The 19137-nt window shown below is 46.9% G+C and overlaps 1 protein-coding gene across 5 annotated transcripts in view; it reads left to right on the top strand.

Moving 5' to 3' along the window:
* Nucleotides 1-19: 19 nt before the first annotated feature.
* Nucleotides 20-19137, top strand: part of LOC121272822 (rano class II histocompatibility antigen, A beta chain-like) — a 41608-nt gene continuing 22490 nt past the window's right edge. For 4 of the 5 annotated variants that reach the window (XM_041179620.1, XM_041179621.1, XM_041179618.1 and 1 more), the window contains exons 1-3: nucleotides 20-192; nucleotides 3217-3477; nucleotides 5224-5505. In XM_041179620.1, coding sequence (XP_041035554.1) covers nucleotides 123-192; nucleotides 3217-3477; nucleotides 5224-5505 — 613 coding nt within the window. In that variant the 5' untranslated portion in view covers nucleotides 20-122. The remainder of the gene's footprint in view (nucleotides 193-3216; nucleotides 3478-5223; nucleotides 5506-19137) is intronic. The other variant, XM_041179619.1, reaches the window with a different exon arrangement.

The following is a 19137-nucleotide window of genomic DNA, read 5'->3' as shown; positions in this document are numbered from 1 at the left end:
CGAGTTCAGACGTCGTCACTTAAGTGCCGCCCACTTTATTCAGTGCTTCCTCCTTCTGGTCTTGACGGTTTCATTTGGCTTCTATCGAAAGCATTTTTAAATGCCCTGATCATGAGGGAGTGATGAGCAGAGATTTTTTCCTCTTTTTCCTCCTCCTCTGTCCATGTCCCGGGACAGGGAACTCAGGACTGGGTGAGTAAACAGAGGAGGAGGGTGGATGGGGCACGGAGCGGAGGGGAGGGGAGAGGAAGCGGTCGCGAGGGGTGCGGGTAGAGTCTCCAATTTTAACCAGAGAAAATAAGTTTGCTTCTGTTTTTAATCTCCAAGCACTTCTGAAGCTTCCCCACTGCATTGCACAGCAAGATTCCAGGCGTTAACGCAGGATGGGGTCACGGCCAGGGTTGATGAGATCCCATCCCTCCCGCCTCCTTCTCTGCCGTTCATTCCAATTGTCCCTTTCACCATTTTCCCAAATATCTGCCTTGAGACAGGTTTCTTGCATAGCTTACTTAGAATGTGGAGTTCAAAACTGTATCAGGCCATTCGACCCCCTCGTCCTAGCCTGTTCAAACCTTCAATGTGATCGTGGTTGACCTCTTCTCAGTCTTGTCTTTTCCTGAAATGTCTTAATTCCCAAAAACCTATCTCCACTTTCCCGCCTGCTCCCCATATCCATTAATCCCCCAATCAAAAATTTATCTCCGCCCTCCGCCCAGTCCTCATATTCCTGAGTCCCCCAATCAAAAATCTATCTTCACCCTCCCGTCCACTCCCTGTATCCCTTAATCCCCCCAATCAAAAATTTATCTCCACTTTCCCACCTGCACCTCGTATCCCTCAATCAAAAATCTATCTCCATCCTCGGCCCACTCCCCGTATCCCTCAATCCCCAAATCAAAAATCTATCTCCACTTTCCCGCCCACTCCCCGTATCCCTTAACCCCCCCAATCAAAAATCTACCTCTGCTCCTTCTCCCACTCCCCGTATCCCTTAATCCCCCAATGAAAAATTTATCTCTACTCTCTGCCCACTCCCCGTATTCCTTAATTCCCTCAATGCCGGGAAATCTCTCGATCTCCGTATCGAATGTGACTGACAATCCTCTGGGGTCGAGAATTCCAAAGATTCACAAACCTTGGAGTGAACCCCCCCCCCCCTGCCCTGTGTGTTCTAGACTCTCCAGCCGGGGTGGGGGGGAGTAGATGGGGAACAGCCTTTCAGCATCGACCCTGTCAAACACTCCCAGAATTTCATACGTTTCAATGAGATCACTTCTCATTCTCCTAAACACCATAGAATGGGCTGATAAGTGGCAACTAATGTTCGTGCCACCTAAGTGCCAGTCAATAGCTATCTCCAACAAGGGAGAATCTAACCATTGCCCCTTGACAATCAATGGCATTATTATTGCTGAATTGCCCCACTATCAACATCCTGACCGAAACTGAACTGGGCTAGCCACATAAATACCATAGCTACAAGACCAGGTAAGTAACTCATCTCCTAATCACCCAAAGTCTGTCCACCATCTACAAGGCACAAGTCAGGAGTGTGATGGAATACTCTCCATTTGCCTGGATGAGTGCAACTCCAACAACACTCAAGAAGCTCGACACCTTCCAGGACAAAGCAGCCCCACTTGATTGACACCACATCCACAAACATTCACTCCCTCCACCACTGACGCACAGTGGCAGCAGTGTGTGTACCACCTACAAGATGCACTGCAGCAACTCACCAAGGCTCCTTTGACAGTGCCACCCAAACCCACGACTGCTACCATCTAGTATGACAAGGACAGCAGATACGTGGGAACACCACCACCTGGAAGTTCCCCTCCGAGCCACTCACCATCCTGACTTGGAAATATATCGGCCATTCCTTCACTGTTGCTGGGTCAAAATCCTGGAACTCCCTCCCTAACAGCACTGTGGGTGTACCCGCACCACACGGGCTGCAGCGTTTCAAGAAGGCGGCTCACCACCACCTTCTCAAAGGGCAATTAGGGATGGGTAACCAATGTTCACATCCCGTAAATGAATTAAAGAAAATATTGTTCCAATCTACTCAATCTCCGATCTCCTCATTGGGCTGCACTCTCATCCCAGTAAGCAGTATAGGTTGGACCAACACAGGCTGTAGGAGTTGAGTTTGCAGGTACATCAAGTCATTAGGAAGGCAAAGGGAATGTTGGCCTTTATTGCAAGAGGGATGGAGTGTAACAATCGTGAAGTCTTGTTACAACCGTACAGGGCGTTGGTGAGACTGCACCTGGAATACTATGTACATTTTTGATCTCCTTACTTAAGGTGAGGTATACTTTAAGATTCTGAGGGGACTTGACAGGGTGGATGTGGAGAGGATGTTTCCTCTTGTGGGAAAATTTAGAAGTAGGGGGGGTCACTGTTTAAAAATAAGGGGTTGCCCATTTAAGACAGAGATGAAGAGAAATTTTTTCTCTCAGAGAGTCGTGAGTCTTTGGAACTCTCTTCCTCCATAGGTGGTGGAAGCAGAGTCTTTGAATATTTTAAGGCAGAGGTGTATAGATTCTTGATTAATAAGAGGGTGAAAGGTTATCGGGGTAGCTGGGAATGTGGGGTTTGAGTTACATTCAGATTAGCCGTGATCTTATTGAATGGTGGAGCAAGCTCGAGGGGCTGAGTGCCCTTCACCTGCTCCTAATTTGTATGTTCGCATGTTCTTGCATTGGAAGCTTCACTTGGCTGATTCCTGGGATGAAGGGGCTTTGTCTTATGAGAAGAGGTTGAGCACGTTGGGCCTGTACCCATTGGAGTTTAGAAGAATGAGAGGTGATCTTATTGAAACATATCAGATTCTGAGGGGGGCGCTTGACAGGGTGGATGCTGAGAGGATGTTTCCCCTTCGTGGGAGAATCTAGAATGAGGTGGGGGGCACAGTTTCACAATAAGGGGTCTCCCATTGAAGGTGAAATGAGGAAGAATTTCTTCTCTCAGGGGATCGTCAGTCTGTGGAATTCTCTCCCCCAGAGAGCAGTGGAGGCTGGATCACTGAATATATTCAAGGCCAAGTTAGACAGATTTTTGTTTGACAAGGGAGTCGAGGGTTTATGGGGGTGGTCAGGAAAGTGGAGTTGAGGCCACAGTCAGAACAGCCATGGTCTTATTGAATGAGGGAAGCAGGCTCGAGGGGCCGAATCCAAAGGGCATTTTTCTTCACGTTCTTATCCCTTTCAGACAGATGGAAGGTGTCAGTCGCTTGCTTTGTGACGGACAATCCCAGCCTGCTGGAGATGGCATGTGAGCTCACAACCAACGACCGAATCTTACTTTACTATGACAGCACGACACCCAGTGTCCAGTTCCTCGTGAGTGGCTTCGAGGATTACCGTGGCATTTTTGAGGAACTCGTGCAGGATCGTGACAGGGCCCTGATATCATTGCGGAGGACGATGGCCCTAACGGCTGCAGTGACCAACCACTCAAGCCCCCCAAACGGTGAGTCCGGGTCAGGGAGGGCCGCAGCTCCCCACCCCCCCTCACTCGGCGCCCTCACCGAGGCCTCGGGCTGTCACATGGCACCCCAGGGCTGCTGTGCTGGTCTCGCGCCACCACTGCCGTAACCCCAGCCCTTGTACAGGTACCGCAGCACATACTGCGCAGGACATTCCGCGGTGCAGAAGGTAGGAGGTGAGAACCTGGCACCCACGCTGCCACACTTTTGCCAGAGGTTTGAGTTAAAAGAGAGAGAGGGAAGAGGGAGAGGGCACAGGGGCTCAGGTAGCGGGATCCTGCATTGACAATGTCCGCAGTGAACTCTGTGACACCGATTCTACACAACTGTCCTTTCTTGGGCAACTGACACTCTGCACGGGGCCAGTGCGAGTGCTGCATTGGCAGAGGGTCTGGGTCCCTCGGCTGATGCCCTGTTTGGCTGTTAGGTTAAAGACGGCATCGGCATTCTTAGGGAGCAGTGCCCGGTTAACGCAGGATGTCCTGCCAGCCCCGTATCAGTGGCAAAGGGCAAAGAACTCCCATCATCTCTAGGCGTTGCCACGTGGTGACATCACAGCACAGCATCACCCAATCAAATTTAAATCTCCTTAAGCGGGGCAGGTGTGGGGGGGGAAGGTGAAGCCAGGGGGCGCTCTGATTGGCTGGGACTTTTGGTGGACTGCGATGGGATTGGCAGGGTTTGCATTTCATTGAGGGATGGTGCGTCAGCAGCAAGCGTCGGTCTGGCTGCGATAGGGCCGAGCGGGGGCAAGGGGTGGCATCCGAATAATTTCATTTCTGATCATGTCAGTGATTAGTGTTTTGAAATTTACTGCAAATGCTCTTGCATTTTTTTATAATTAGTGACCCTGGGTGGAAGTCAATAAGGTAATGGCTGGTCTGATTATAACCTCAACTCCCAACATTCCCACCCACTCCTGATAACCTTTCACCCCCTTTTTATCAAGCATCTTTCTGACTTTGCCTTAAAAATAGTCAAAGACTCTGCTTCCACTGCCTTTTGAGGAAGAGAGTTCAGAAAACTCTCGACCCTCTGAGAGAAAAAATTCTCCTCATCTCTGTCTTAAATGGGCAACCCCTAATTTTTAAACAGCAACCCCTGGTTCTAGATTCTCCCACAAGAAGAACCATCCTTTACACCGACGGGGTCTAGTTTTACCTGTCCCCAGAACATTCTACTTCATCATTCAACCTTTCCTAAATTTAAAGGTTATTATTGGGTCACCCTCCCCTCCCTCTCTCCCTCCCCTCCCCCATCCCCCCTCCCCACACTCCCCTCCCCTCCCCCTATCCTCCCCCTTCCTCACCCCTCCCCCTCCGCCCAGCCTTCCCTCACCTCCCCATATACCCTCTCCTTCGCCCACCCTTCCCTCCCCTCCCCTGCTCCCCACCCCCTCCTCCACTCCTCCCACACCCCCCTCCCCTCCACCCTCCTCCCCCTCTCCCTACTCCCCTTCCCCTACTCCCCTCCCGTACTCCACTCCCCCCTCGCCTCCCCATTTCCCCCCCCCCCCCCTCCTTCCCTTCCCCTGCCTCCCCGCCAATTCGATGGACTTCATCAGCAGCCAAGTTTCATTTGGGGATAAGTATCTGTACCATCATGTTGGCAGCTGTTCCTTTGATGTCATCAGATCGTGTGGTGAGGCAACTCCGGGCCGGGGCATGCAGCACGGTCCCAAAACTTTAGTCACTCAGCTCATTGCGAAACATTTAATTGGTTCGTTTCAGAAATTGCTCAGCTCTTCCTGTATCCAGAAAAGGATGTAGTCTACGGCCAGGAAAGCATCTTGATCTGCTTGGTGAGTGGCTTGTTCCCGCCGACAATTGACATCACCCTGCAGAAGAATGGCGCACCCCTCGACGCTCATGTTAACTCCTCGAAGCTCTCATTTGGCGAAGACTGGCGGTTCCAAGTGCTCCATTATGCACAGGTCCGGCCTGAGGCTGGGGACACGTATTCCTGCAAAGCGCTTCACACCATCAGTCGTGAGGAGAAGATCGTGTACTGGGGTAAGAGAAACAAAGCTGTTGGTTGGTTAAATTGCATCGGGCCTCCAACAGGCACAGTTGTGCTTTTTAAAAACTCTTTCACGGGATCCGGGCATCGCTGGCTGGGCCAGCATTTGTTGCCCACCCCTAATTGCCCCTTGAGAAGGAGGTGGTGAGCTGCCTTCATGAATTTCTGCAGCCCGTGTGGTGTAGGTACATCTAACGTGCTGTTAGGGAGGGAGTTCCAGGATTTTGACCCAGTGACAGTACAAGCGAACTAGGATGTGGAGTAGGCCACTTGGCCCCTTAAGCCTGCTCCATCATTCAATAAGATCACGGCTGATCTGACCACCTACCCCCAATAACTTTTCACCCACTTGCTTATCAAGAATCTATCTATCTCTGCCTTAAAAATATTCAAGGACTCTGCTTCCACCGCCTTTTGAGGAAGAGAGTTCCAAAGATTCTCAACCTTCAAGAGAAAAGATTCTCCTCATCTCTGTCTTAAATGGATGATCCCTTATTATTAAACAGTGACCCCTGGCTCTAGATTCTCCCTCAAGAGGAAACATCCACCCTGTCAAGACCCCTCAGGATCTTATATGTTTCAGACAGTGAAGGAACGGCCAATATATTTCCAAGTCAGGATGGTGTGTGTCTTGGAGGGGAACTTGCAGGTGGTGGTGGTGTTCCCATGCATCTGCTGCCCTTGTCTTTCTAGGTGGTAGAGGTCGTGAGTTTGGGCGGCGCTGTCGAAGGAGCCTTGGTGAGTTGCTGCAGTGCATCTTGTAGATGGTACACACACTGCTGCTACTGTGCGTCGATGGTGGACAGAGTGAATGTTTAACATGGTTGATGAAGTGTGAATCCAGCGGGGCTGCTTTGTCCTGGGTGGTGTCGAGCTCCTTGAGTGTTGTGGGAGCTGCACTCATCCAGGCAAGTGAGGAGTATTCCATCACACTCCTGACTTGTGCCTTGTAGATGGTGGACAGGCTTTGGGGAGTCAGGGGGTGAGTCACTCTCCACAGGATTCCCAGCCTCTGACTTTCTCTTGTATTTATATGGCTGGTCCTGTTCAGTTTCTGGTCAATGGTAACCTCCAGAATGGTGATAGCTGGGGAATCCAGAGATGGTAATGCTGTTGAAGATCAAAGAGACATGTTTGGATTCTCTCTTGTTGGAGGTGGTCATTGCCTGGCACTTGGGTGGTGCAAATGCTACTTGCCACTTGGCAACCCAAGCCTGGTCATTGTCCAAGTCTTGCTGCATAAGGACACGGACTGCTTCAGTGGGTCTGGTTGGCTTTGGGACTCAGTCAATAGAAAATTTATGTGATTTTACAATGTAGGTGTGGTGCATGCAGAACATCACAGAAATATTATGGTAAACTCTTGAGCTTGTCACAATTTGGCACTTACTGCATTGTAATGATTGGGTTGTACTGTCTTGCCAAGCCCATTGACAGGGGGTGCCTGGGATCACTTTTAGCATAACTTTCTCCAGACATAGCACACCTTTGTGACTAGCATGCCTGGAATATTTTCCGAATTCAAAGCCCAGTCACGGAGGTTGGTATTTAAGGGGCATCTTAAAGGAGGAGAGAGAGAGTAAGATAGAGAGAGGCGGATAGGTTTAAGGAGGGAATTCCAGAGCTTAGGGCCCCCAGGCAGCTGAAGGCATGACCACCGCCAATGGTGGAGCGATGGAAATTGGGGGATGGTCAAGAGGCCAGAATTGGAGGAGCGCAGAGATCTCTGAGGGTTGTAGGAGGTTACAGAGATAGGGAGGGTTGTAGGGGCTGGAGGAGATTACAGAGATGGGGAGGATTGTAGGGGCTGGAGGAGTTCACAGAGATGGGGAGGATTGTAGGGGCTGGAGGAGGTTACAGAGATAGGGAGAGTTGTAGGGGCTGGAGGAGGTTACAGAGATAGGGAGGGTTGTAGGGGCTGGAGGAGGTTACAGAGATAGGGAGGGTTGTCGGGGCTGGAGGAGTTCACAGAGATAGGAAGGGTTGTAGGGGCTGGAGGAGTTTACAGATATAGGGAAGGTTGTAGGGACTGGAGGAGGTTACAACAATAGGGAGGGTTGTAGGGGCTGGAGGAGGCTACAGGGATAGGGAGGGATGTCGAGACTGTTGCCATTAACAGTCTGACCTTGCACGTGGCGACTATCCTTGGAATCCTTACCCCTATACCAGTCAGTTACCATCAGGAGAGAAGGAAGAACACGGATGATGGTAGAAATGTAACCTAACAGTACAGTCAGGACCTGTCAGAACTGGCTCAGGGCTGATTTCTGATTCAGAAGTTACTGAATAAGCTTGCGTCTCGTTTACAGAACCAGAACTGCCGAACCCCTCAGAAGAGTCCGCCCTGGATTCAAGTCAGTTTGCCGTGCTAGTCCTCGGGCTGATTGTAGGATTGCTTGGCACAGCCACTGGGATCTGCTTTTGTCTCTGGCCCATTTTGGTGAACCGCAACCGTTTGCGCAGCCGAATGAATTCCAGCGTGAGGTCCTCGAGTTCAGCATGATAAATGAATGGATTGAGCTATAACTTTGTGCAGTGATGGCTGGCGGTCTATACCTCTCTCTCTCCCTCTCTGTCTCCCAGGGTATTGGACACAAGGTTTGTTCCGCCGTCACTCTCTGTCCTGACCCCACAGTCTATGGATTCCAAAGTCTGTGTCCTCACCTTGAAATCTCTTGCCCTGTTTATCAGAGCCTATACAGTGCCAAATGCAACCTCTGCTCCTCTGGGCAAAAGTTTACTCGTCTTATCTTTTGGGTGAGATGGTCGTGCAGTGGTAATGTCACTGGTCCAGTAATCCAGCAGCCCAGGCTAACGCTCTAGGGACACAGGTTCACATCAACTGGAATTTAAATTCAATTAACAAACCTGGAATTGGAAGCCAGTCTCAGTACTGGTGACCACGAAACTATCATCGATTGTTGTCCAAACCCCATCTGCTTCACTAATGTCCCTTTAGGGAAGGAAATCTGCTGTCCTTACCCAGTCTGGCCTACATGTGGCTCCATACCCCATAGCAATGTGGTTGACTTTTAACTGCCCCTCTGAAATGGCCCTTGCAAGCCACTCAGTGCCAGGGGCAATTAGGGATGGGCAACAAATGCGCATAGCGCATGAACGTATACACTTTTTTATGCATTCACGGGATGTGGGGGTCGCTGGCTAGGCCAGCATTTATTGCCCATCCCTAATTTCCCTTGCTCATTTATTTTAAAAATTTTGGTCTCGCCCACTCCGTCACTTTGTTCCCATTCTCTCATCGCCACCTCGCTCTCTCTTGCGGCGCCATGTCCCTCCCTGCTCTTAAGTACCTTCCTCCGGACCCTCCCCACCTTCCTGCCCAGTGAAGTCTTGCAAAGTGTTTTGCCGATGTATTGTGTGCATATAGAACAGTCGCACATTAAAACGGTCAACTAAATCGTCTGAGATGAGAAGCACAAAATAACCCCCACAATCCAAATCAGAAGACAGACGTCGCTGAAGTGGCGTGGCGGCTCAGGCAGCAGGGAGGATCTGCCACCATAAGGTCAGAAGTGGGGATATTCGCTGATGATTGCACAATGTTCAGCATCATTCGCGACTGCTCAGATACTGAAGCAGTCCAGATACTGAATGCAGCAGGACCTAGACAATATCCAGACTTGGGCTGACAAGTGGCAAGTAACATTTGCGCCACACAAGTGCCAGGCAATGACCATCTCCACTGCAGTGGTTCAAGAAGGCAGCTCATTACTATCTTCTCAAGGGCAACTAGGGATGGGCAATAAATGCTGGCCTAGCCAGCGAAGCCCACATCCCATTTATGAATTTTAAAAAAGTGATAGAAAATCCGTCTAAATAAGCAATAAATATCAAGGGGTAGAAGATTACAAATGAACAAGCCACTTGCCATGTATGATAAATCTGTCTCTGAAGTTGAGATGCTAAATTCGCCATTGGCCAGATTTTGATAGCTTTCTGAAGCAATCATTTTTCCATGCAGAGATCGGCCAGTGCACCTTATAGTGTTCAATGGTTCAATTGTTCTGTGTTTGATATGGAGCATATGAACTAGGAGCAGGAGTAGGCCACCCGGCCCTTCAAGCCTGCATCACCATTCAGTGATGGCTTATCTGATTGTAACCTCCTTCCTACCCTCGATAAGCTTTCATCCCCTTGTTAATCAAGAATCTATCTAGCTCAGCCTTAAAAATATTCAAAGACTCTGTTTCCACCACCTCTTGAGGAAGAGAGTTCCAGAGACTCATCGACACTCTGAGAGAAAAAGTCTCTCCTCATCTCTGCCTTAAATGAGCGACCCCTTATTTTTAAACAGCGGCCCTCGTTCTAGGTTCTCCCACAAGAGGAAACATCCTCTCCAAACCCACCCTGTCAAGACCCTTCAGGATCTTAAAGGTTTCAATCAAGTCACCTCTCACCCTCTAAACTCCAGTGGGAACAAGCCTAACCTGTGCAACCTTTCCTCGCAAGGCAACCTGCCCATTCCTGGTATTAGCCCAGTCAACCTTCTCTGAACTGCTTCTGATGCATTTACATCTTTCCTTAAATAAGGAAAGTACTGTACACAGTATTCCAGACATGGTCTTACCAGTGCCCTGTACAACTGAAGCATAACCTCCCTGCTTTTGTATTCAATTGCCCTTGCAATAAATGATAACATTCTATTAGCCTTCCTAATTACTTGCTGTACCTGCATACTAGCCTTTTGTAATTCATGCATTGGGACACCCAGATCCCTCTGAATTTCAGAGCTCTGCAATTTCTCACCATTTAGCGAATATGCTTTTTTTTCCATTTTAGCTGCTAAAATGGATTATGTGAGTCTGGCAACTGATCTATGCTCACTGTGCTTGATTGGTTAGGTTTGGTGCTGACTCAGAACTGAGCTGAAAGCATGAGTGCAGATATTTTGTGACTGGAAACATATGTTAAAACCTGTTGCACACTTAGAAACTAGTGTTGTCTCTTTCTCTGAGGTAAATCAAATATATAAAATACACAACTCACTTCAATGCCTGAGGATACAGCCAAACATTCCTGCTTCTAGCCTGAATTTCATGTCCCACCCACAAGTGTGCTGTAGTCTTAAAGGGAGACTGCCTCACTTTTGACTAATGCTTAACAAGCATCGCAAAGCATGTCATACTTTTTCAAAGGTGCGTCAGGGTCAGGATCACTGACGATAATTGAGGCAAGGATGTCACCCATTCATTATTCATCATTCATGGGGTGCGGGTACCTTGATTGTTCTTTAAGAAGGTGGTGGTGAGCCATCATCTTGAATACAACTGAGTGACGCGTCCACACCGAACGAGCCAATGAGCTCCCCCCAATGAATCCCATGGAATAAAAGGGACAGTGGCAGTGGGAGCGACAGGAAACATTGGGTTGCGGTGAAAGGTTGTTCTATTTTCAGACTGGAGGAAGGCAAACCGTAGGGGTTTGCCCGACAGTAGGTGCACCAACCACTTCTTCATCTACACTAATCAGCTAGATTTGGGTATATGTGCCACAATTTCAAAATTCGCAGGTGGCGCAAAAATTATGAAGAGGATGGGGACAAACTTCAAGAGGACATAAGCCAGGTTGGTGGAATGGGTGGGCAATGGCAAATGGAGTCCAATGTGGAGAAGTGTGAGGTGATTCATTTTTGTAGGAAGAACGTGGAAAGACAATATAAAATAAAGGCTACAACTCAAGTGGGGGTAAAGGAGCGGAGGGACCTGGGTGTAGATGTGCATAAATCATTGAAGGTGGCAGGACAGGTTGTGAGCGCGGTTAATAAAGCATACAGTATCCTAGGCTTTATTAATAGGGGCATAGAGTACAAGAGCAAGGAGATTATGTTAAACTTGTATAAAACATTAGTTCAGCCCTAACTATTGTGTCCAGTTTTGGGTACCGCACTTTAGGAAGGATGTGAAGGCTTCAGAGAGAGAGAGAGTCTGGTAAGATTCATGAGTATGGTTCCAGGGATTAGGAGCTTCAGTTCCATAGGTAGACTGGAGAAGTTGGGGCTGTTCTCCTTGGAGGTTGAGAAGAAATTTGATAGAGGTGTTCAAAATCATGAGGGCTCTGAGACAGAGTAGATGGGGAGAATCCATTCCCATTGGTGGAAAGATCGAGAACCAAAGGGACACAGGCCATAAGGCCATAAAGATGTAGGAGCAGAAGAAGGCCATTCGGCCCATCGAGTCTGCTCTGCCATTCAGTGAGATCATGGTTAATCTGCTAAACCTCAACTCCAATTCCCTCCCTTTTCCCCATAACCCTTGATTCCCTTACTGATTAAAAATCTGTCTATCTCAGCCTTGAATATACTTAACGACCCAGCCTCTACAGCCCTCTGAGGCAAAGAATTCCACAGACTAACTACCCTCTGAGAGAAGAAATTTCTCCTCATCTCTGCCTTAAATGGGCGACCCCTTACTCTGAGATTTTGCCCTCTGGTCCTAGACTCTCTCACAAGGGGAAACAACCTCTCAGCATACCCTGTCAAGCCCCCTAAGAATCTTATATGTTTCGATAAGGTCGCCTCTCATTCTTCTAAACTCCAATGAGTACAGGCCCAACCTACTCAACCTCTCCTCATAAAATTGTTCCATACCCAAGATCAACTTCGTGAACCTTCTTTAGACTGCCTGAAATACCAGTACATCTTTCCTTAGATAAGGGGACCAAAACTGTTCACAGTATTCTAGGTGCGGTCTAACTAGCGTCTTGTATAGTTTTAGCAAGACTTCCCTATTTTTATGCTCCATTCCTTTTGAAATAAAGGCCAACATTCCATTTGCCTTTCCTATTACCTGTTGAACTTGTATGCTAGCTTTTTGGGATTCATGCACGAAGACCCCCACATCCCTCTGTGCTGCGGCTTTCTGCAGTCTTTCCCCATTTAAATAATATTCAGCTCCTCTATTCTTCCTGCCAAAGTGCATAACCTCACATTTTCCCACATATTCCATCTGCCAAGCTTTTGCCCACTCACTTAACCTCTCTATATCCCTCTGTAGACTACTTGTTTCATCCTCACCACTTGCCTTCCCACCTATTTTTGTGTCATCTGCAAACTTGGCGAAATTACATTCATTTCCCTCATCCAAGTCATTAATATATATTGTAAATAATTGTGGCCCCAGCACTGATCCCTGTGGCACTCCACTAGTTACAGGTAGCCATCCTGAAAATACCCCCCTTATCCCAACTCTCTGTCTTCTATTAGTTAGCCAATCCTCTATATATGCTAATATACTACCCCCAACACCATGGGCTCTTATCTTATTAAGTAGCCTTACGTGCGGTACCTCATCGAACGCCTTCTGGAAATCCAAATATTACATCTACTGGTTCCCTTTTATCTCCCCTGCTTGTTATCTCCTCAAATAATTCTAATAAATTTGTCAGGCATGATTTCCCCTTCATGAAGTCATGCTGACTCTGCTTGATTAAGATTATGCATTTATAAATGCTCTACTATTACATCCTTTATAATAAACTCTAATATTTTCCCAATGATGGATGTTAAACTAACTGGCCTATAGTTACCTGCTTTTTTGTTTCCCTCCCTTTTTGAATAAGGGCATTACACTGGCAGTTTTCCAATCCTCTGAGACCTTTCCAGAATCTAAGGATTCTTGGAAAATTATCCAATATCTCTGCAGCTACTTTCTTTAATATCCTAGGATGCACCCCATCAGGTCCAGGTGACTTATCAACCTTTAGCTCCATTAGTTTCCCTAGTACTTTATCTCTAGTGATAGTTATTGTATTTATTTCCTCCCCCCCCCCCCACTTTTACCCCATGATTTTTTAGTATTTTTGGTATGCTATTGGTGTCTTCTACTGTAAAGACTGATGCAAGGTATTATTCAACTCCTCTGCCATTTCCTGGTTCCCCATTATCATTCTCTAATGGGCTTATATTGACTTTGGCTTCTGTCTTCCTTTTTATATATTTAAAGAAGCTCTTACCGTCCGTTTTTATATTACTTGTTAGCTTACCTTCAAAGTTTATTTTCTCCCTCTTTATTATATTTTGTTCATCTTCTTTTGGTTTTTAAAAGTATCCCAAACCTCCGGCTTACCACTAATCTTTGCCACATTGTATGTTTTTTCTTTCACTTTGATATTATCCTTAACTTCTTTGGTTAACCATGGTTGGTTTATACCCTTCCTACAATCCTTCTTCCTCACTGGGGTATATGTTTGTTGTGAATCATGAACTATTTTCTTAAACGTCTGCCATTGTTCATCAACCATCTTTTCTGTTAAACACTTCTCCCAGTCCACTCCAGCCAACTCTGCCCTCATTTCTTTGTAATTACCCTTATTTAAGTTTAGCACAGTTGTTTCTGACCCAAGTTTCTCCCTCTCAAACTGAATGCTAAATTCTACAAAGTTATGGTCACTGTTTCCTAGCGGATCGTTTACTCTGAGAACATTTATTAAACATACCTCATTACACATTACCAGATCCAAAATAGCCTGATCCCTGTTATATCCATAACATATTGTTTATAATAGACTCTAACATTTTCCCAATGATGGATGTTAAACTAACTGGCCTATAGTTACCTATTTTTTGTTTCCCTCCCTTTTTGAATAAGGGAATCAGGAATAAGGAAACTGTCCCGAATACACTCTTTGAATTCTTGCTCGTGGCTACCTCTGCCAATTTGATTTTCCCAATCTACATTAAGATTAAAAGTCACCTGTGATTAATATACTGCCTTTTTTACATGCCCTCATTATCTCCCGATTTATTCTCTGTCCTACAGATTAGCTACTGTTAGGGGGCCTATAGACTACTCCCAGCAGTGTCTTCTTCCCCTTGTTATTTCTTACCTCCACCAATATGGATTCCATATCTTCCAATTCAAGATCATTTCTTGCTACTGTGCTTATTCCACCTCATACTAGCAAAGCTACCCCACCACCCTTTCCTTCCTGCCTGTCCTTTCGAAAAGTCACATGCTCCTGAATATTTATTAATTGGGATAGACATAGTGTTAAGGGCTTGGATGGAGTGAATTTCTTGAAATGTGTACAGGAGAACTTTTTAGGTCAATATGCAGAGGGTCCAACAAGGGATGGCACAGTGCTGGACCTAATTCTGGGGAATGAAGCTGGACAGGTGGCTGAGATGGTGGTGGGGGAGCATTTTAGTGATAACGACCACAACATGGTACAGTCTAAGTTTGTTATGGACAAAGAAATAGACGTTGCAAAAAAATGTTTTGGATTGGGGGAGAGTGGATATTTAACAAAATAAGGCAGGATCTGGCCGAGGTAAACTGGGAACAGCTACTAGTGGGGAAATCTACAGAGGAGCAGTGGGGGGGCATTCAAAAAGGAAATGGGGAGGGTACAGGCTCAATATGTTCCCTCTAGGGTGATAGGAAGGAGTAACAAGCCCAGAGAACCATGGATGACCAGAGATATTCAGGATACGATGAGAAGGAAAAGAGAGGCTTTTAGCAGGTACAAGGGAAGCAAATTAGCAGAAGCATTAGTGGGGTACAGAAGGTGCAGGGTGGAGCTTAAGAAAGCAATTAGGAGAGCAAAGAGAGGATATGAGAAAGTTCTGGCTGGTAAAAGTAGGGAAAATCCCAAGATATTCTATAAGTATATCACTGGGAAGAGGATAACCAGGGAAAGAGTAGGGCCCATAAGGGACCAAGGGGGCAATCTATGGGTGGAGCCAGAGGACATCAGTAGAGTGTTGAACAAATACTTCACATCCATCTTCACCCAAGAGAATGAGGATGAAGGTATTGAACTCGAGCAGAGAGACTGCGAGGTTCTTAAGCAAATTGATATAGAGAGTGACAAGGTATTGGAGGTGTTGACAGGCTTAAAAGTGGACAAATCTCCAGGTCCGGATAATTTGTGTCCCAGACTGCTGAGGGAGGCAAGGGAGGAGATCGCAGGGGCTCTGACCCAAATTTTTAATTCCTCTCTGGCCACGGGGGAGGTGCCAGAGGACTGGAGAACAGCTAATGTGGTTCCGCTATTTAAGAAGGGTTGTAGAGATAAGCCAGGGAACTACAGGCCAGTGAGTCTCACGTCAGTGGTAGGGAAACTATTGGAGAAAATTCTGAAGGAGAGAATCTATCTCCACTTGGAGCGGCAAAGTTTGATCAGGGATAGTCAGCATGGCTTTGTCAGAGGGAAGTCATGCCTAACAAATTTGATTAAACTTTTTGAGATGACCAGGTGTGTAGATGAGGGTAGTGCAGTTGATGTAGTTTATATGGATTTCAGCAAAGTCTTTGGACAAGGTCCCACATGGGAGACTTATAAAGAAGGCAAATGCACATGGGATACAGGGTAATTTGATAAAGTGGATCCAAAATTGGCTTAGTTGTAGGAGACAGAGGGTGATAACAGAAGGATGCTTTAGTGACTGGAAGCCAGTGTCCAGTGGCATACCACAGGGATCTGTGCTGGGTTCCCTATTATTTGTCATTTACATAAATGACATGACTATGTGGGTGGTAGGGTTAGTAAGTTTGCGGATGACACAAAGATTGGCCGGGTAGTTAACAGTGAGGTTGAGTGTCTTGGGCTACAGGAAGATATAGACAGGATGGTCAAATGGGCAGATAAGTGACAGATGGAACTTAACCCTGAAAGGTGTGATACACTTTGGAAGGAGTAATTCACAAGGAAGTATTCAATGAACAACATGACACTAGGAAGTTTTGAGGAACAAAGGGACCTTGGCGTGTGTGTCCATAGATCTCTGAAGGCGGAGGGGCATGTTAGTGGGGTGGTGAAAAAGGCATATAGGACACTTGCCTTTATCAATCGAGGCATAGATTACAAAAGTAGGGAGGTCATGTTGGAGTTGTATAGAACCTTGGTGAGGCCACAGCTGGAGTACTGTGTGCAGTTCTGGTCGCCACATTATAGGAAGGATGTGATTGCACTGGAGGAGGTGCAGAGGAGATTCACCAGGATGTTGCCTGGGGTGAAACATTTAAGTTATGAAGAGGGGTTGGATAGACTTGGGTTGTTTTCATTGGAGCAGAGAAGGGCAACCTGATCGAGGTGTACAAGATTATGAGGGGCATGGACAGGCTGGATAGGGAGCAGCTGTTCTCCTTAGTTGAAGGGTCAGTCACGAGGGGACATAAATTCAAGGTGAGGGGCAGGAGGTTTAGGGGGGTTGTGAGGAAAAACTTTTTACCCAGAAGGTGGTGATGGTCTAGAATGCACTGCCTGGGAGGGTGGTGGAGGCAGGTTGCCTCACATCCTTTAAAAAGTACCTGGATCAGCACTTGGCACGTCATAACATTCAAGGCTAGGAGCCAAGTGCTGGTAAATGGGATTAGGTAGGTAGGTAGGTCAGGTATTTCTCACGTGTCGGTGCAGACTCGATGAGCCTCTTCTGCACTGTATGATTCTGAGATTTAGTTCCCAGCTTTGATCTCCTTGTAAGCATGTGTCCATCATGGCTATAAGATCATACCCATTAACCTCTATTTGTGCCATTAATTCATTTATTTTTGTTCCGAATACTATGTGCATTTAAATAAAAATCCATTAATTTTGCCTTTTTACCATTTTTCACCACCCCCCCCCACAACCCTATTTGCTGCTGTTTTTTTTGTTTGTATACTCTGTCCCTTCCTGTCACACTCTGGGTGTCATTACCTAAATAGCTGCCCTGCAATGCTGCCATATCCTTTTGCTTTGCAAGCCTACATATCCCCTCTCCAGAACGCACCCCCCTCCCCCATTTAGTTTAAAGCCCTCTCTACAGCCCTAGTTATTTGGTTTGCAGATTTAAGACAATTGGCAAACGAAGCAACGGAGACACGGAGAAAAACTTTTTCACATAGCGAGTGGTTAGGATCCGGAACGCTCTGCCTGAGAGTGGCGCAGGCAGGGTCAATTGAGGCTATCATAAGGGAATTGCATAACCAACTGAAGAGTAAAAATTTCAAGGCTACAGGGAAGTGGGATTAGATGAGTTGTTTTTGCAGAGAACTGACCTAGGCTTGATGGGCTGAATGGTCTTTGGCTGTGCTGTAACTATTCAATTCTCTGGGGGCTGCAAGATGGATGAGCAAACTGATCATGGCACCGTGCTACAGGAAGCCATTTAAGTGGGATGAATGGATGGGTAGGAGGGTAAGTTGAGGTATATTCTACAAAGGCAGTGGGTTAAGCGAGTGGGCAAAAATTTGGCAGGCGGATATAATGTGGGAAAATGTGAACCTGTCCACTTTGGCAGGAAGATTAGAAAAGCAGCATATTATTTAAATGGGAAGAGACTGTGGAACTCTGAGGTACAGAGGGATCTGGATGTCCTGGTGCATGAATCACAAAAAGTTAGTATGCAGATGCAGCAAGTGATTAGGAAGGCAAGTGACAATTTGGTGTTTATTGCAAGGGGAATGCAATATAGAAAAGTCGGGAAGTTTTGCTGCAGTCGTACAGGGCCTTGGTGAGAGCGCATCTGGAATACTGTATACAGTTTTGGTCTCCTTATTTGTAAAATGATATAATTGCGTTAGAAGTAGTTCAGAGAAAGTTCACCCGTCTCATTCTGGGATGAAGGGGTTTGTCTTATGAAGGAAGGTTGAGCGGGTCGGGCCTCAATCCATTGGAGTTTAGAAGAATGAGAGGCAATCTTATTGAAACATGTCAGATTCTTAAATGGAGATTGACAGGGTGGATGCTGAGAGGATGTTTCCCCTCATCAAACACAATTTTAGGATAAGGTGTCTCCCATTGAAGATGGAGATGAGGAGGAATTTCTTCTCTCAGGGTTGTCAGTCTGTGGCATTCTCTCCCCCAGCGAGCAGTGGAGGCTGGCTCATTGAATATATTCAAGGCCGAGTTAGACAGATTTTTGATCGACAAGGGAGTCGGGGGTTATGAGGGACAGGCAGGAAAGTGGAGTCGAGGCCACAATCAGATCAGCCACAACCTTATTGAATGGGGGAGCAGACTCAAGGGGCTGAGTGGCTAAGAGCTATTCCGATGATTCACTGGGGTGAATGGAGATGGTGATCCTGCATCCTGAGAACGAAGCGAGATACTGAATTAAAGAGCCATGGTAAAGCCTGCTTCGCTGTGAACAGATTCCCTCTCCCATGGCCCGGCGCAGTGAATTATTTTATGATCGTCATCCCCATAGTTTCAGTCACAGATGATTGATAAGCTGATTGCGTAAGAGATGTGGACTTATGGGAGAATGTTCGGCATGATCCCGACACAGAAAGGCTAATGAGGAAGCGCTGGAAATGGCGGCAGAATAGAGGAAGTTAGTACAGAACATCAGAGCAAGAAAGATAAGACACTTCAGTCACATGGCTAGAGCAGATGATAGACAGAAACAGTTACTGGAGGGGAAGATCGAGGGAAATCGCAGCAGAGGGGACCAGAGGAGAGAATGGATGAGGGAAACGATTGACTGGATGCAGATGACACATGTGGAACGTGTAAGGACAGACAGAGGCAGATGATGCCAACAAACGACTGAGCATCCTCCAATCTTACCTCCCCCCACTCCCCCTCCGACTTTGACTTTCTGTATATCTCCTCTCCCCTCGCCCCCACTATTAGCAGCCTTGCCTTCAGCCTCTTCAGCCCGTGTGCTATGGACCCTCCCT

Source organism: Carcharodon carcharias, chromosome 35 (genome assembly GCF_017639515.1).
Source record: "Carcharodon carcharias isolate sCarCar2 chromosome 35, sCarCar2.pri, whole genome shotgun sequence".
NCBI classification, from domain to species: domain Eukaryota; kingdom Metazoa; phylum Chordata; class Chondrichthyes; order Lamniformes; family Lamnidae; genus Carcharodon; species Carcharodon carcharias.
The sequence above is the reverse complement of the archived record's forward strand: the minus strand, read 5'-3'. Positions and strand labels throughout refer to the sequence as shown.